Here is a 16,691-nt window from a genome sequence, read left to right as displayed (position 1 = left end):
AGGAGATGCCTCCATTGACTCAGATTATTTTAAACCTTAACCTAGCTATCTGTTCTTGTAATTGTGCTTCTGCCAATATAACCAAGTTGGTCTGTAAGCCCAAAAAAGGGAGAAATTGTGGGAAAACTTTATTCCATTGTTAGAACCTAACATGGCTGAGAAACCAGATCTGCTACTTAGGGACCAGAGGTAGGTAATGCTGACCAGATCTGAAGGTTGATTGAAGGAATGTAAGGAGTTTTCTCCTGTTACATCTCATGTAATCCACCCAGTTTATCTAGAAACTGCCTTCATGATGATCAATCATCTATTGTTTCCTTGTTGCTTTGAATCCTATATAACGTGTAACTTACTGATATTCAGGGAGAGTAGGTCATGCCCTTTTTGGTTCTTCTCTCTGCTGGACAACTTAGTAAACTTCTTTCTAAATTAATTTCAGTTCTATATTTTGTTCTCATTTATTTTCGTAAACATGGCTATATAAGTATCCACAGAATAAATACAAAATAAACATAAGCTAATTAAGAAGGGAGGGTATTAGTAGTTGAGGTGATCAGGAAAAATTTCATGTAGAGGATAATGCTTGAGTATTTGTAAGTTCTAGAGTCTTAAAGTTAAATACTGGATTCTGAGAGGAAGATCTAAGGCAGGGAAAGCTTTTGAAGCAAAGTCAAAAAGATGAGATGGCGTATTGTGTGTGAGGAAAAAGAAAAAAGCCCACTTTAGATTATAGAGAATAGGAAGGAAGGTAATGTTTAATGAAGCTGAAAAAAGTAGATTGGAGCCAGATTGTAAAGGGCTTTACATGCCATACAGAGGAGTTTATATTAGATTCAAGTGGCAACAAGGAACCAGACACTGGAATTTATTGAGTAAGAGTGAGATGGTCAGATCTGTGATTAGTCTCCATTGAAGGAGGGAGCTCAGCATAGGACATCTCGATTTCTGCACTATATTGGGACATCTCCAAGCTCACTATGCTTCAGAAGCTTAGTACTGGGAAAACCTCATTATTGTGCAAGGTCCCCTCAGCCTTAGTGCTCTACTTCATCACTACCCTCTGTGCCTCTGATTGAAGGGTAGAGCTAAGAACTCCAAAACTTCCATCAAAGGAGTGAGCTCAGCTCAGAACGTCTCACCTGGATGCACTATGCTGAGACTTCTCTGACTTAATGTTGGGCACACTGCCCCTCCTGCTTTTCAGCTTCTTCTTGTGTGTAGTCTTTCCTTATTAGATTTGAAGTTTATTGAAGGCAGGAACTCATTTCTTTTTTGTATTTGTATCCCCAGAACTTGGCACAGTGACAGGCTTGTAGTATGTGCCTAATTATTGTTTATTTACTATTTCTAAGGCTATTGGAGGAAAGTCACTTTGGAAGCTATGTGGAGAATGAATTGGGGTAGAAAAAAGAATTGATACAGGAAGACCAATTAGGAGCGTGCTGCAATAGTCCAGATAAGAGACAATGAAGGCCAGAAATGAGGTGGTGGTTATGTGAATCATGAGAAAGTAATGAATGAGAGAGATGTTGTAAAGATAAAAATCATCGCAAGACTTGGCAACTAATTGTATATATGGGACAAGGGAGTGTAAGGAGTCAATCATAATGTTGAGGTTGTAAACCTAAGAGACTAGAAAAGTGGTGGCACCTTCAATAGAAATATTCAGGAAGAGAGAGGGATTTTGGGGGTATGTGGGATGGCTCAGGTCCCTACATAAATCAACTACTCAGAGGCCTCTCAAAGTGATGACAGAAAAGAGATTTATTCGATTCTCGAGAATCTGGACAATCCTACAGCAGTTCATCTGGAGTAGGAAAGCCGAAGACAAAGAAAAGGCAGTGATTTATATAGACTCTAACGCAAGTCCCTCCCCCCCCACTGACCATTATTCTCATTAGCTGAGAATATGATCTTACATTCTAGACACGAAATCTAACCAATCCCTTTTGAAATGAAGACATTGAAGAATTAGGTAAACTTTATCCAATCATTGAGACCCTAATGTACTACATAGTTTTATATCCTTATATGGAATTATTCTGTTCTAAAAATATAGTAACCTTGAGCTTCTCGGTCTTACCTCACCCCTGGGAGAAGAATTACAATCTGAGAAGTCTTCACTAAACCTATTCCACTCAGGGGGAAAGATAATGAATTTCATTTTGGACATATTGTGTTTGAGAAATCTTTGGGACACAGTTTAGAGTGAAAAAGTCCTCGAAAATATTACTTAGTTCCTTTATGGAAAGTCTATGTTCCAAAATGCGTTTCACGAGGGACTCTACCAAAAAATCCCCCAAAGAGTTAGAGGTGTCTCAGGGTTCTCAGTTTTTCCTAAATCTGAAGATGATTTGGAACTCCATGCAAAGGAATGGGGGGACTAAGAGGGAAACAAAAAACAAAAACCCTGGAGCCACCTCATCTTCCATATTAATCCTCTGTTCCAAGACTTTATTATGTATATGTGGTCAACAACAAACCTCCTCAACTTTGAGCCACGTTACAAATATTCTTATCTTCCCTTTTTAGGTACATTCTATTCCTGCCCTGCCATTTTGATCTTTTAATAAAATGTCTGGCACTAGATTAAACAACAGAAAATTACATTCATTCATTCATGCAACAGAATAGAATATCCAGGAATAGAAAAAAATGTGTGTATGCGTGTGTGTGTGTGTGTGTGTGTGTGTGTGTGTATTGTCAGCTGGGTGAAGTCCCCCTCAAAATACAAAGCAGTCCAGCTGAAATGAAAGTAGAAAAGTTTTATTAGGAGAAAAATCAGACACTAGCGCCAAGGTACCCCAGAACAAAGTACATGAGAGCCCACAGACCAGGAGAGGAAGGAGAGATTTATGCTTAAAAACCACAAAAGGAAGACTTGGGGATGGGTTGGGAAAAAGAATGGATAGTTTTTCCCAAGAATAGGTGGGATACAGAAGTAGGATGTTTCGTAGGAACAGTTGACAACAAGGCTGGTTTGGACCAGTTGAAGGTGGGTGGGGGGAGGTGCAGTACAGTTCAGCAAGGTCAGCCAGCAAATATTAGCAAAGGTATCTGGGAGTGAGCAAGACTGGCTCCCTGAAGGCTCCTGATTGACTCCTTTTGGCAAATGGACTTATTCTGTGTCTAGAGTACTTTGGAAAGGTAACTCATAGAAAACAGACATGTTAATCTCAAGGATACTTCCAAATGCCCTCTTTGGGTCAAAGTGAATACAGAACCCACCCCTGTCCAAGGAGGCATGATCTGTAGCTACCATGTGGTTTCCCTTTTCGCAGATCTAACAAGGTGGGAGGTTGCTAGTTTTTGCTAGGGTTTGAAGTGGGGGTATTGGGTTCCCTCCCCTCCCATAGCAAGAAGGAAGGCAAAAAGGAAGAAAAAAGGGAGCCATGACAGAATTATCAGGGTTTACAAAAACAGATGTATGAAATGATGAAGCACAAGGCTAACAATATGAATCAGGAACAAAAGAAAACCCAAACAAAATGAGTGTCAGGTAGTCAGGGATGCCGTATACTCAGCTCATATCCAGAGTCTTGGGGGTGCAATTCTCAAGAGGTCATCTGCTTCAGGAACCACTTCAAGAAGACCCTGAAACCCTCACAAGATTTGGTGGTCCACTTGGGGACTACAGCTTTATTTGGATGATCCAAGAGTCCACACCTTCAAATTTGATAGGAGTCAATAAACCAAGTTTATTAAAGGTTCGCCATATTGGGTTGACTCTTAAGGAGCCTAAGCATGTGTGAAGCTTGTATGGACAAGCAGGCCATACAGAATCTCAGCTAGACAGAGTCAAGGCTGGATTGAATGTGAGCACCTTCATGGAGGTGAGATGGAATTTACGTACAGAAAGACTGTGGGAAAGATCTAGAGGTTGTCTAGTAGTCTGGGAGGAGGGTCTGAGAAGGACCTTGATGAGACTGGGGTAACTAGAGATGTAATCAAGGGTGGGAAACAGCTGGAGGTAAATAGGAGGTATCAGATAGATAATGGAGGGCTTAGGTGGGAAGTAGGTGGGGCAATCCAGAAGTAATAGACCATGGGAGGCCAGGCTGGTGGTTGGTTGTTGTCCTTCCTTTTAGAAGAGGACCAAAATGATATCACCATGATAAAGTGAAATTTCAGTGTGTCCCACTGTGGCTGATCAGACCAATACCAGCTTGGAATACTCTACCACAGGCTGGGCACAGATAGTTCTTGTGAACAGACCGGGGAGTGGAGGGGGCCAGAAGGGGTCATCAAAAATGTTCGATTGACCCCCATTGCCCCTGTGAGTGGAGGTTATAGCTATGAGCAATCTTTAATCTTTCCTGAGAACAGGGTTCTGAGAGAGCTTGACAAAGGCCATTATGTAGGAAACTTCTATCCATTCTCCTTTTCGGTGGCAGTATAATTCAACTGCAAGAGAGTATTCATTTTTAAAGTCCCAAAAATGGGCCATGCTTGGTGGCCCTCTAGGAAATACTGAGGCCAAACAGTGTAGCACAAGATTTTTCTTTTTAAGTTCTTTAGAGAAACTAAATTTTTCCCAATTTTGTGAAAGACAACCCAAAGGTAAACTTCTGGGAATTTCAAAGGAGTGACCCATTATAGGCGCTGGGGTTGGAAGTCCCTTCCTCTGTAAAGGAGGATCTAAGAGTAAGTCTCAAAAACCAAACAAAACAAGACAAAAACACACACACACACACACACACACACGCACAAAGGTACCTGAAACTTTTCCAATTCCCTAGTGCTGAGAGAATTGAAAGAATCTATCATACACTTCTGAATGGGGCATCTGTCCCTGTCCTCCATGCTTCAGAAACTGTGCCCAGGTCCATGGCTTTCAACATAACCACTGGACTGAAAACCTGTACCATACAGCCTCTTAGTTGTCTAACCTACTGGGACCTGACAGATTAGGCCAGAAAAAACTCTTCCAAGGTACTTGGAGAGTGAGAATGGGATAAGGAGAAGGGGAGGCTTACATACCTTCCAGTCTTGCCTGGAGAAGAATTTGAGAGTTTCAGGGAACCATATAAGGATGTTTGGGGTGCTTGGGATCTCAAAATACCAATGTGCCAGGTCTTGCCAAAAGAATTTGACTCAAGCCTTCTTTAGCCAAAGTAAAACCCCATCAGACGTTTCTAACTGATGTCATAACAGCTGTTGAATCAATCAATAAACACTTAAGTGCCTACTATGTGAGTCACCAAGAATAGAGAACACTTGTTGATGACAAGATATTAATAAAAACAAAGGGAAAATCAACTGAAACAGTCATAATATTTTGAGTAAAAAATAAACAAAACAAAGCATTTGCATATTCTCCTCATTGGTGGAGAATGATCACTCAATGCTTTGTGCCTACAGGAGGGATGTAATTGGCCAGAGCTTGGGAGAGAAGAGCTCCTTATTCTGGTTTTACACTTTCACAGAAGAGAACTGAGGTTCTTTTCCGGTCCTCAGTAACTGTGGCTGGAACATCTACAGAAACAGTTACAGGGCTGCATTTCCCCAGGGATTGCTTCCAGGATGTTGGATATGGACACTGGGCAGGAAACATTGGTATTTCCAAGGTTTTTGGGTTCAAGGTCGTGGGCTATTTCCTTCAGGGTCTGAGGGGTGATGGTGCTCAAGATAGTTGTGGTGGTTTAACTTACCTCCTGTCTCTGCCTTGGGGCACCTTGCTTCAGCTAAGTCAGCCTACCTGTCTAAGAATGAAAGTTGTTTGGCAATTGATGGGATGGCTGGCTCCTCCACAGAGTTGTCCTCCTGATTGAGGGCTGTAAGTGCTGGGTTGGAAGCAGATTGAGGGGTTGAGGGGGTGCCTATCTGCCTGTTGTCCAGCAGTTATTGCTGGTGGTGATAAAGAAGGTGGTGAGCCCCTTCTCTACAATGATTCCTCTCCTCAATGATACCTGCTGGGGCTGAAAGCAGGTTTAGTGGTTGGTAGATACTTCCATTCCCAAGGTTCTTGGATTCAGGGTTGACACCTTAAACTTAACATCTCCAAATTGAACTCATTATTTTCCCCCAAAAAGCCTTCTCTTTTCTTAATTTCCCTCTTACTGTTCAGGATACTAACATCCTCTCAGTCACCCACTCACAAACCAGGTGTCATTCTCAACTCTTCACTCTCTCTCATCTCCTCCCAACCCCCCATAACCAATCTGTTGCCAAAACCTATTGATTTTACCTTTGGAATATCACTTGCACACTCCCCCTTCTCTCTTACACTGTCACTGTCATGGTTTCAGTCCTCATCGCTTCATTCTTGGACTACTGCAATTGCTGGCTGGTTGGTTGCCCCGACACAGGTCTCTCCCCACTCCACTCAGATGTGAAAGTGATTTTGCTAATTTGAAGGTCTGACCATATCATCCCCCTACTCAATAAACTCTAGTGGCTCACTATTATTTCTGTTATTAAATGTAAAATCCTTTGTCATTCAAAGCCCTTCTTTCCCTGCCCCCCAACCTCTCCAGTCTTCTTATATTCTCCCCATCCTGATTCATTCTGTCAACCAGTTACCAGTTCCTTGCTGTTCCTTTATTAAGACACTTCATCATCTGACTCCAGACAGTTTTACTGGCTGTCCCCTGTGTCTGAAATGCTTTCTTTCCTTGTCTCTGTTTTGTGGATTCCCTGTCCAATCAGACCAGAACTGACGTCTAACCTGGGAATGACTGGAGCTGCACAAAGCAGGTCAGAGGCAGCTACGTCAGGAATCAAGTATCAGTTTAATTAGTTTCAGAGTGAGGAACACAGTTTGAAGTCCTCCTCAAGAGGGTTTGATTTGCTAGGGCAGTGGTAGGGCTTATATTCCTGAAAACCACAAAGGGCCTGGATCACAATGAAATCATCCTTAGGTCTTGAGTAAACAGTTTCCACAGCAGGCCATGTATGCAGACATTTTTGCAACAATACAGGTGTTCTTCAGTCCTGGAGACCAATCTTTAAGTTATTAGAATCATTGCGTATGGGTCGTTGAGTCTTGTGATTTTTCAGTGGGTTACAGAACCAGAGTTAGCATGGGAAGAACAGGTGTGCAGTATCTGATTTGGTTCACTTACTAGACAGGTGACCCAGAAGGAGTCACTTAGCCTGTTTTCCTCAGTTTCCTCAAATGTAAAGTAAGGATAATATGAACACCTATCTCACAGGGTTGTTTTTGAGGATCAAATAAAATATTTGTAAAAAGCTTTTTTTTAAAAGCACATAGTAGGTGTTACGTAAGTAGTATTATATTTATTATAAAATTCCTAAATCCAAGAGATATCGTTTCATATATTCAGGGGGAAATGTAAACTTAAGATAGCATAGAAAAAGTTGTATAACACACATTAGTATAAAGCCTGAAGCCATGAAAGGAATGCAGCATTTGCTTTGTCTTCAGATTGAGGTATTTGTGAATTTTGTATGGATGAAGCTGAGAAGGCAGGACAAAGTAAGAAGGGAAGATGGGTTGCTTGAAGAAGATTTCTAACTTCCTGCAAAACTTGCAAACTCTACTTAAAGAATGAATTATGAAATCTCACAGTTGGAAGGGATTATGATCCAAACCTGAACAAAAGTATTTTCTACAAATGGTCCTGAAAGTCATACAGCTTCTGCTAGATAGTCTTCAAATAGGAACAAAAAATGAAGATAATTTTAGCACCTACCTCCCAGGATCAAATGAGATATTGGTAATGTGCTTTTAGCATGATGCCTGACACATAGTAAGCACTATATGAATGTTAGCTATTATTATTATTGAGTTTATAATCCTGCCCTGTGATCTTTGGCAAGTCCCTTCCACTTGTCTCAGCCTCAGTCGCCTTATTTATAAGAGGCAGATGATAATATCAAGGTTGTTGTGAGGAATGAGCTAACCTATGGGAAGTGCTTTGCAAACCTTCAAGTGCTACATAATTGCTATTACTGTCTCTTCTTGGCTTCACCCTCAGTCCCCTCACAATTCTGGTCATTGCTACTTTTTAAAAAATCAGATCATTTTTATCATATTTGTCTACTACAGTGTTCCAAAAGTCTTAGCGCGGCTGAAAACTATAAAAAGCCTTTCATTGTGTCCCTCTCCACTCTGACCCCTTGGCTTACTAGCTAACTCTCCTCACCCCTCCTCCAGTTAACAGTTATTTCCTCCTCTTCCCACTTGAGGACCCCCCCCCCCCCACTAAAGTCGTTGTAACAAATATGCAGTCAAGGAATTATTCTCCCTTTCCCTTCAGTGAGTAAGCATTTATTTTCTTTCCATTGGAAGAAAAAAAAAACAAACCCACACACCCAAATGCTTATAACAAACATGCGTAGTCAAGGAATTTTTAATTTATTTTCTTCTCTTTCCACTGGAGTTAAAAACAACACAGGTACACCCAAATCCTTATGACAAACATGCATAGTCAAGGAATCTTTTCCTCTATGAACATTAGTTTTCTCTTCTTTCCACTGGAGGAAAAAAAATACATCCAAATCCTTATGACAAACATGCGGTAGTCAAATAATCCTCTATAAACATTTATTTTCTCTTCTTTCCATTGGAGGAAATAAAACCACACCCAAATCTTTATACCAAACATGCATGGTCAAAGAATTGTTTCCTCTATGAACACTTATTTTCTCTTCTTTCCACTGGGGGATCCTTCCCCTCAAATCCTCCCAAGGCACAGTCAAGGAACTGCCTCTCCCCACTCCTCTCAACCTACAAGCGTTATTCGCCCCCCCCCGCAAGCAATTAACAAAACCCTTGAAACCGACACGCGCAGCCCAGGGAGGAGCGTCCGCCCCCAGGAGCATGGATTTCCCCTTCTTCCCACTGGAGGAACCCCGCCCCCCCATCCCTCTAACAAATATGCATAGTCAAAGAATAGATTTTCCCCCCAAAACAAACATTAACTTTCTCTTCTTCCCCTGGACGAAAACACAACCCCCCCAAGCCAATCCTTGTAACAAGCACGCGTGGTGAAGCCAAAGCCCTGCAAAGGACAGTTTGGGGAGGCGTGACGGGGAGCGGAGTGATGCCCCCTGGAGTGTGGGGGGGACTAGGCCCTCCCAAGCGCCAACGCGGAGGAGGGAAGGCAGCCGCGGCTGGACGCATCCCGTGACTCTTGGCACTTGGCGCCAGACTCTGGTCCTCAACCGCCGCCAGGGGGAGCGCGGGAGCGCACGTGCTCCGCTCGAGGGGCCGAAGGGGGCCGGCGGTGGGGCTGGCGTGCGCGCATGCTCGGCTGCCCCTCACCCCCCGCCCGCTTTCCCGGTTGGAAGGTCACCGGTGTGTCTCGGGTGTGCGGGGTAGGGAGGGGGGCGTGGTGGTGGGACGAAGCGGAGGGCAGGTGCGCCTGCGCAGGACCGCCCGGCCGGAGGAGGGCAGAGATGGAGGGAGCTTTGACAGCCCGCCAGGTAAGAGGGGGCTCCGGCGCCCGGGGAGCGGGGGCGTGCAGCTGGCTGGGCGCGGGGCGCGCTTCACTGAGCTGGTGAGGTCGCGGCTGACGGTAGCCCCTCGGCCCGTCTTTCTTCTCGCTCTGTGACCCACCCGCTCCGCGCCCGTCTGCCCCCACTCCCCGCTCCGCTCCCACGCTTCTGGTTCAGGTTCGCCCGCGAACAGCCGCCTGCTCCTCCCGCCGTGCCCCCAGCCGGGGTCGGGCCATCCAGACGTGGCCGAGTCCTGAAACGCCGCTCTTCGATTTTATTCCAAAGCAGTCACGCGCCTCCTGTGTGCCGAGTGCTGTGCTGGGCGCTGGGGCATGTGAAAAGCCAAACGGAACGGGAAAACAGTTAGGCACCTACGGGGTGCCAGGTACTGCCCCGGGGGGGGGGTGCGAGAACAGGTCGGAAAAGGCGTCTCGGTGAAGGGCTCATGTGGAGTGTGGGCAGGTGGCCAAGTCGATATTCCTGGTGGCAGGAAGGCCTGAGTTCAAATTCAACCTCAGACACTTCCTAGCTGGGTGACCCTGGCCAAGTCACTTCACCCTGTTTGCCCCCCGTTTCCTCACCTCTCAGAAATGGCAAAGCACTCCAGGGTCGGACTAGGGGTGGAGTGGGGAGGGCAGTAAAAAACAAAACAGAACCCCAAAAGCATTTGTTAAGGGCCTCCCATGTACCAAGTACTGTGCTGGGTGTGAGTGTGGGTAAAAAAAATAGAATGAAAAAAAGCACCCCCACTAGTGTCATGTCCTGTGCTGGACTGAGGGGAGGTAAAAAACAAAACAGGATCCAAAAAGCATTTGTTAAATGCCAGCCATATGTACATACTATGCAAGATAAGTGAGGGAGGAGGGAGATTTAAAAAAAAGGAATCAAAAGAGCATTTAAGTGCCAGCCATGTGCCAAGTCCTGTGCCAGGCCGAGGAGGGGTAAAAACAAAACAGGATCCAAAAAACTTTTGTTAAGTGCTTTAACTGTGTGTCCAGGTACTGCCCAAGAAACAATCCCTTAAATCCTATTATGGAGAAGCACAGGTAAGTAGATAAAGGGTGTGCCAAAAGTCTTTAAACTTTAATACTTATTTTTTCTTTTAAACTGCACTAAGACTTTTGGGATACCTTGCGGAGGGCTGGGGACCAACCCTGTGATTTAATTGATATAAAGAACTCTCCAGGAATGCAGATTAGAACCTTCTCTGCAACTTAAAAAGTCTTCAGAAGATGCTTTTTGTGTGTGATTCATAGACCATCACAGAAATGAAAGTGTGGGTGACCCAAAGGGCAGGGGAGAAAAGCATGGTGGATGTGGGGAGCCTGTCCCATGTTATCAAGGATGGCTTGGACTTTGATGTGGCTGTTCCTCCCAGCCTTGAAGACTTGGTTCACATGCCTCCTTTTGAAGGCAGTTTTTTCTGATTTTCCTCCTGCTCCCAGCCCCTACTGCCTTCAAAGGTTTCTTTCCACCTGCTTTATATGTATGCATGTGTATGTGTATGTGCTGTCTTCTGAATCTTCTGCTTGAGAGCAGACACTTTTTGTTTTTTCCTTTATATCCCTGTTGCTTAGCATAATGCCTGGCACCTAGTCAGGGCTTAGTAAATGCTTATTGATTGACCAAAAAAAAAAAAATTGTGTATGAATTTCCTAGAGAGCACTAAGACTTACCTGGGTCACACTGCTAGTATGTCAAGATGAGTCTTGAAACCAGGTCTCTGAACTGGTGCGCTATGTGTTGTGGTTTAGATTCGCCCAGTGCCCACTCAGGGAAGCCAAAAACTGTTGCAGTTTCATGCTGTATTGTGGTGGAACCACCTCAAAGAATTCAGTCAGACCACCTCTAATCCAAGTATAGGCATTTATTGAGATTGATGCTTCTCATGAAGTAGGCTAAGTTCCAAGAGGAACCAGCAACTTCAGAGAAAGCATGATGGATTTTTATAGGGTAAAGATGCAATTACATAATTATGAATATTATGAATATTATGAAGCAGGAGGAGTTTGTCAAGGGATTGGGTAATCGGGGAGAGATTCTTCTAAGGTTTGGTGGTTAAACATTCTGCCCTACATCCTGATGGTGCTCTCTTCTCTGATTGGCTACCTATTTTGGGCTTGTCTGGTCAAGATGGATAATGTGGTTGAGGTTGCGTTCATGAACACACCTGTTTCTGTGGAGACAGTTTCTGTTTCTGGGGGCATTACTTATCCCATTACCTGAACATACCGGCTGTTTCTGTGAAAAATATGAGTTCATGGACACAGCTGTTGTTCTAGTGAGCAGTGGGGCATATATGAAGAAGTCAGGATATTGGCGGGGGGTGAGTGGCTAGGTAGGTGCCTAGCCCACTGAACTGCTATTCAGTGGGGCCTATAAGGAAGTTAGAATATTGGGGCTGGGGGCTGCCCATTATTAGGATTTCATCATATCTACTAGTCCACATTGCATCCCAATAAACATATGCATACAAAATAAATAAGGAAATTTTTTTGTGGGGGATGGAACTAGCAATTTGTGGGATCAGGGTAGGCCCCCCCCGCCCATGTGGAAAATGGTCCTTGAATTGAGCCTTGAAAGAAGTCATAGATTTTTCATTGTGGAAGTGAGGAGGGAGTGCATTCACTGCATGTGGGACAAAATCGGAGTGACAGGAAATGCAGTGTTGTGTAAGGGCAGCAGTGAGGAAGTCACTTTGATTGGATTGTAATGTAGGGGAAGGAGAATGCATATGTCTGTCTTCCAAATTGCTACAGTTAAATTTCAGAAACTTTACTGGCCTCGATGAATCTTAAATTCATTGTCAAAAACCAAGCTATTCTTTTTTTTTTTTTCCCCAATGCTGGTATCCTCTTTGGATATTCCTATTTCTGACAGTTTTCCATCATGCTCTCAGTTATCCAGGGGTGAAACATTTTATTTGTATTTGACTTTCTTTCCTTTGGTGCATCCAGTCACCAAGATTACCTGTTACTTCTTCTTTCTTAATGTTTCTCAGAAGAGGCAGGTGTACTCCATTAATGAAGTCCCAGGTCTGCACAGGTAAGGTTAATTGATAATTTCATATCTTTTCCTTCCTTCCCATTCCAGTTCTGGCACTAATCATCTCATAAGGGCTACAGCAGTACTTGCTGAATTGGTCTCCATCTAACAAGTCTCTCCATATTCTGTCTGTTCTGTCCAGTAGTTTTGCTGTCCATTACCCAAAACTTCATGACTTGCCAATAAAGTCTAAGCTTCTAGCGTGACATTTTAGACTTTCCCCTAAATATGATCTCTAATGTGGTTCAATAGAAGAAAAATTGTGGATTCCAAAGACCAAGGTTTAGATTCCAAATTTGCTACTTTATGACTGGTGTGTGCTTCCTCAGGTGAGTCATTTTTTTTAACTTTCTGGTCCTGTTATCTATAAAATAAGAGGATTAGAGTAGATGACGCTAAGGTGCTGTCACCCATACATCTATGCTCACAGGAATCCTCTGTTCTAGAGAAACTTTAGCATTCATTGAACATGTTTTCCTCTTTCCTAACTATCTTGATTTTGTTCTGCTTTTCTGTCTTACTTGGCCATAAAGTTTTGGAACATGTTTCACCTTCACAAAACTTTTCCCAAATTCTCAGCTTCTGAGGCCACTCCTTCCTTTGAACTCTATCACCTTCTCTTTTTGTGACTCATTTGACAATTAGTGTATATTATTCTGCGTTGTTTTATATGTATGTTTATATATGTGGGTATATGTGTCATATGTATACGTATCTCTTATTTCTCCATAACTAAATTTTAAGTCCATTGGATAAAGCAGAGGTTTCCAAACTTCTTTGACCTACTGACCCCCTTAAAAAAAAAAGTTTACTCAGCACCCCCTGGAAATCTTTCTTTAATGGTTGTTTTTTTAAAAAAAATTTGCATCATTTCAAAAAAGATATAAATTCTTTTTTAAAAAAATGACATCTTAAATTTAGTAATTTATTGTAAATGTGTGTTTTTTCCTGCACTGAAATTTTGATGATGCAGTATTGCATCATGTAACTGTATAACATTGTTTTATAAACAAGTCATTACATGCACATATCTGTGCTGATGCATTTTGGACTTCCTGACAAATGCCCTACATGCTTGCCTGCAAACACTTGCTTATTAAGACGTGTTGGCAGACTTGACCACTCCTGGGTTATAACTTGCATTTAATGTGTTTATTTGGAAAATAATGTAATCACTATGACTTTAACTCTGTTACACAGCAGATGAAACATACACGAATGGTTTTTCAAAATTCTCTTCTTTGCTTATGCTTCTATCATCCTCTTATTTTTATTCAATAAATAAATTCAATAAATTTTTCACCCAAGGCTACTACTGCTCCCTGGATCATTCCATTGCCCTACAGGGGGCGGTATCACCCACTTTGGGAACCTCTGGTTTCAAATGCATATACATATATATATATATGTATGTATATGAGTATATGTGTATAATTTCTTCCCAAGTAAATTGTAAGTCCATTGACCTGGTTAAAGGCATTGGTAGTCTACTTAATCAGAGGGATTGCTAATATACTAGATGAGAGTTAGGATCCAAAACCATCCTTACAGAGTAGATCATTGGGTCTTCCTCTCCACCCCAAGTCCTCCCTCACATCCTCACATAGGTAGACTTCAGTATATATATACTGATTTCCCCTCAAATGCTTGAACTTCCAGCTTATTCAATTTACTCATCCCCCAATACCTAGTTCTCCACCTCAGCTTCATATAGGGATGGTCATGCTTTTGCTCTATCATCCACAAGTATTATGCTTCCATGTTCTTAAACTCCCAGATTTCTGAACCTTTTCTCCTGAGGTACAGTGAAAGGAGCACTGAATTTAGAGTCATGAGACTTTAGTTTCTATCCTGACTCTACTTCTTAATGCCTTGTGTGGCCTCCCATGGCCAAATCATTAAATCCCTCTGTACTCCAGTTGCCTCATCTTTAAAATGAAGGGTTTGGACTAATCTTTAAGGTCCCTTCTACCTCTGTATCTATGATTCTCTACCTAAGCCTCATCTTTGCCTTCATCATTACCTCCAGCCTTAGTAGTATACAGACTGCACTCTCTTCCAGTTCCATTTTTGATCTCTTAGTGAACCAGTTCAGCTTTATATGATCTTCTGCTCTCCAATCTCCTTTCTCCTTTGTCTTATTAGTGATCATATTTTACCAAAACCCAACCTTCCTTTGCTTCTCTTTATATGCTAGAACAGAACTGGGGGAAGTCATAAAACTGAAATTTATGTTATCTCATCTCACTTTAGCCCTCACTGCTCCCAGGTCACCCTTTTGCTCCTGCCTAATATATTCCCTATCCTATCTTTCTGTCCTATATTCAGTAGCTATTTCAAACTTCTTCTCTCACCTTCCCCCCCCCCCCATAATATCTCTAAACCTCATCCTCTCTACTGAGAGCTCTCTCTAAATCTTCAGGCTCTTCCTAACTTCTTTCTTTCTGCCTACAAATAAGACCTTGTCTCCCTAATCTTGAAAAAAGCCTCACTTGAGCCTGCCATCCACGTTATCATGTAGCATTTTGGCTAGCCTCCTTGAAAAAGTGGTATTCGCTTGGTGCCTCTACTTCCTGATGAGTAAAGATGAATTGGAGTGGGGAGAGATTTGAGGTAGGTACACAAATTAGAAAATCACTGCAGTAGTTCCAGCAAGCGGTGATGAAGGTTTGGCTAGAGAGATGGAAATGTGTAGGAGAGATATTGTAAGGGTAGAAATGATGAGATTTGACAACAGATTGAGTTTGTGGAGTGGGTGAGAGAGAACAGTTGAAGATGACAACCCAGGTTGGGAGCCTGGATAACTGATATGGTAATGATGCCCATAATAGTAATATGAAAGTTGAGAAGAGAAGAGGGTTTTGGAGGAAAGATAATGAATTCCGTGTTGAATATATTGAATTTGAGATGCCTAAATGTACATGCACTTCAAGATGTTCAAAAGTCAGATGATGATACAGGTCTGGAGCTGAGGAGAGAGATTACTGTAGCTAGATTGATCTGAGGATCATCTGCACAGAGATGATAATTGAGTTCATAGTGGTTAGTGGGTTCACCAGATAGGACAGTATAGAGGAAAAAGAGAAAAGAGCCCAAAACAGAGCCTGGAGGGGCACCCACACTTAATGATTGTGACTTGGATAGAAATTTAGCAAAAGAGACTGAGTAGTCAGACAAATAGGATTAAAGAGTATCAGGGGGAGATGATTACCAGTGTCAAAGGTTGCTGTGATGTCAACAAAAATCAGGATTGAGTCAGTTGGGTCAGTAAACATTTATGCAGTGCCAGTTATGCCCTTGCCCCTGTGCTAAGCCACGGAGATACAAAGAGAAGTCAGAGATAATCGCAGATTTTAAGGAGGTTGCAATTTAATGGGGGGGAATGTGCAAACCCCAATTTATAAACAAACTATATACAGGATAAATTGGAATTAATCAACAGAAGGAAGACACGAGAGTCAAGTAAGAGGGATCAGGAGAGGCTGCATATAGAATGTAGGATTTTAAATTTTAGTTGCGATTTGATGGAAGCCTGGTGGACTGATTTAGTTTTCCCTTTGTTACAAACATGCATAGTCAAACTAAATTCTGACCCTGACTGTATCCAGAAATATATCTCACTCTGCAACCTGAGTTCATCATTTCTCTATTAGGAGGAGAGTAGCAGGCCTCATTATCAGTTCTTTGGAATTGTCATTGATCATTGCATCGATCAGAGTTCACAAGTCTTTCAGAAGTCTTTGCTTTTTGTTATTGTATAAATTGTTCTGTTCTCACCTTACTCTGCTATCAGTTTTTAAAATCTTCTTAGGTCTTTCTGAAATCACCCCTGGCTTCATTTCTTTTCTTTTTTTTCCTGAAGACTGACTAGGTAAAACCTTGTTTGAAGATGATCAATAATCATATAAGATACTAAACTGAATTATAGTATCATAGAATTACCTCTTATCAATATCTTGATCAAAATGAACAAATTAGATTTCTAAATCTGACAGAAAAAAAATCTGTAAAGAAACATGCAACCTTGTTTTTAAAATGTTTCTACAAAGTGTTTGAGAGGATAAAACCCAACAAATGGTAGTTTTCAGTTCTTTTCCAAAGATTTCACTGTACACATTGCTCAAAACAAGAATTAACATCAGTTTTTCTGGAAAATTAACTTACTGTTGAGGAAGAGAAACTGAAATCCACATATGGTAAATGTTTTCTTTAAAAGTACACTCTTCTAGGTAGAAAATGTATCT

At 42.2% G+C, this 16,691-nt stretch overlaps 1 protein-coding gene across 4 annotated transcripts in view; it reads left to right on the top strand.

Annotated features, from left to right (window-relative positions):
• Positions 1–8,208: 8,208 nt before the first annotated feature.
• Positions 8,209–16,691, top strand: part of GRAMD1C (GRAM domain containing 1C) — a 145,122-nt gene continuing 136,639 nt past the window's right edge. For all 4 annotated transcript variants that reach the window (XM_072613960.1, XM_072613959.1, XM_072613958.1 and 1 more), the window contains exon 1: positions 8,209–9,390. In XM_072613960.1, coding sequence (XP_072470061.1) covers positions 9,211–9,390 — 180 coding nt within the window. In that variant the 5' untranslated portion in view covers positions 8,209–9,210. The remainder of the gene's footprint in view (positions 9,391–16,691) is intronic.

Source organism: Notamacropus eugenii, chromosome 5 (assembly GCF_028372415.1).
Source record: "Notamacropus eugenii isolate mMacEug1 chromosome 5, mMacEug1.pri_v2, whole genome shotgun sequence".
In the NCBI taxonomy this organism is placed as follows: domain Eukaryota; kingdom Metazoa; phylum Chordata; class Mammalia; order Diprotodontia; family Macropodidae; genus Notamacropus; species Notamacropus eugenii.
The sequence above is the reverse complement of the archived record's forward strand: the minus strand, read 5'-3'. Positions and strand labels throughout refer to the sequence as shown.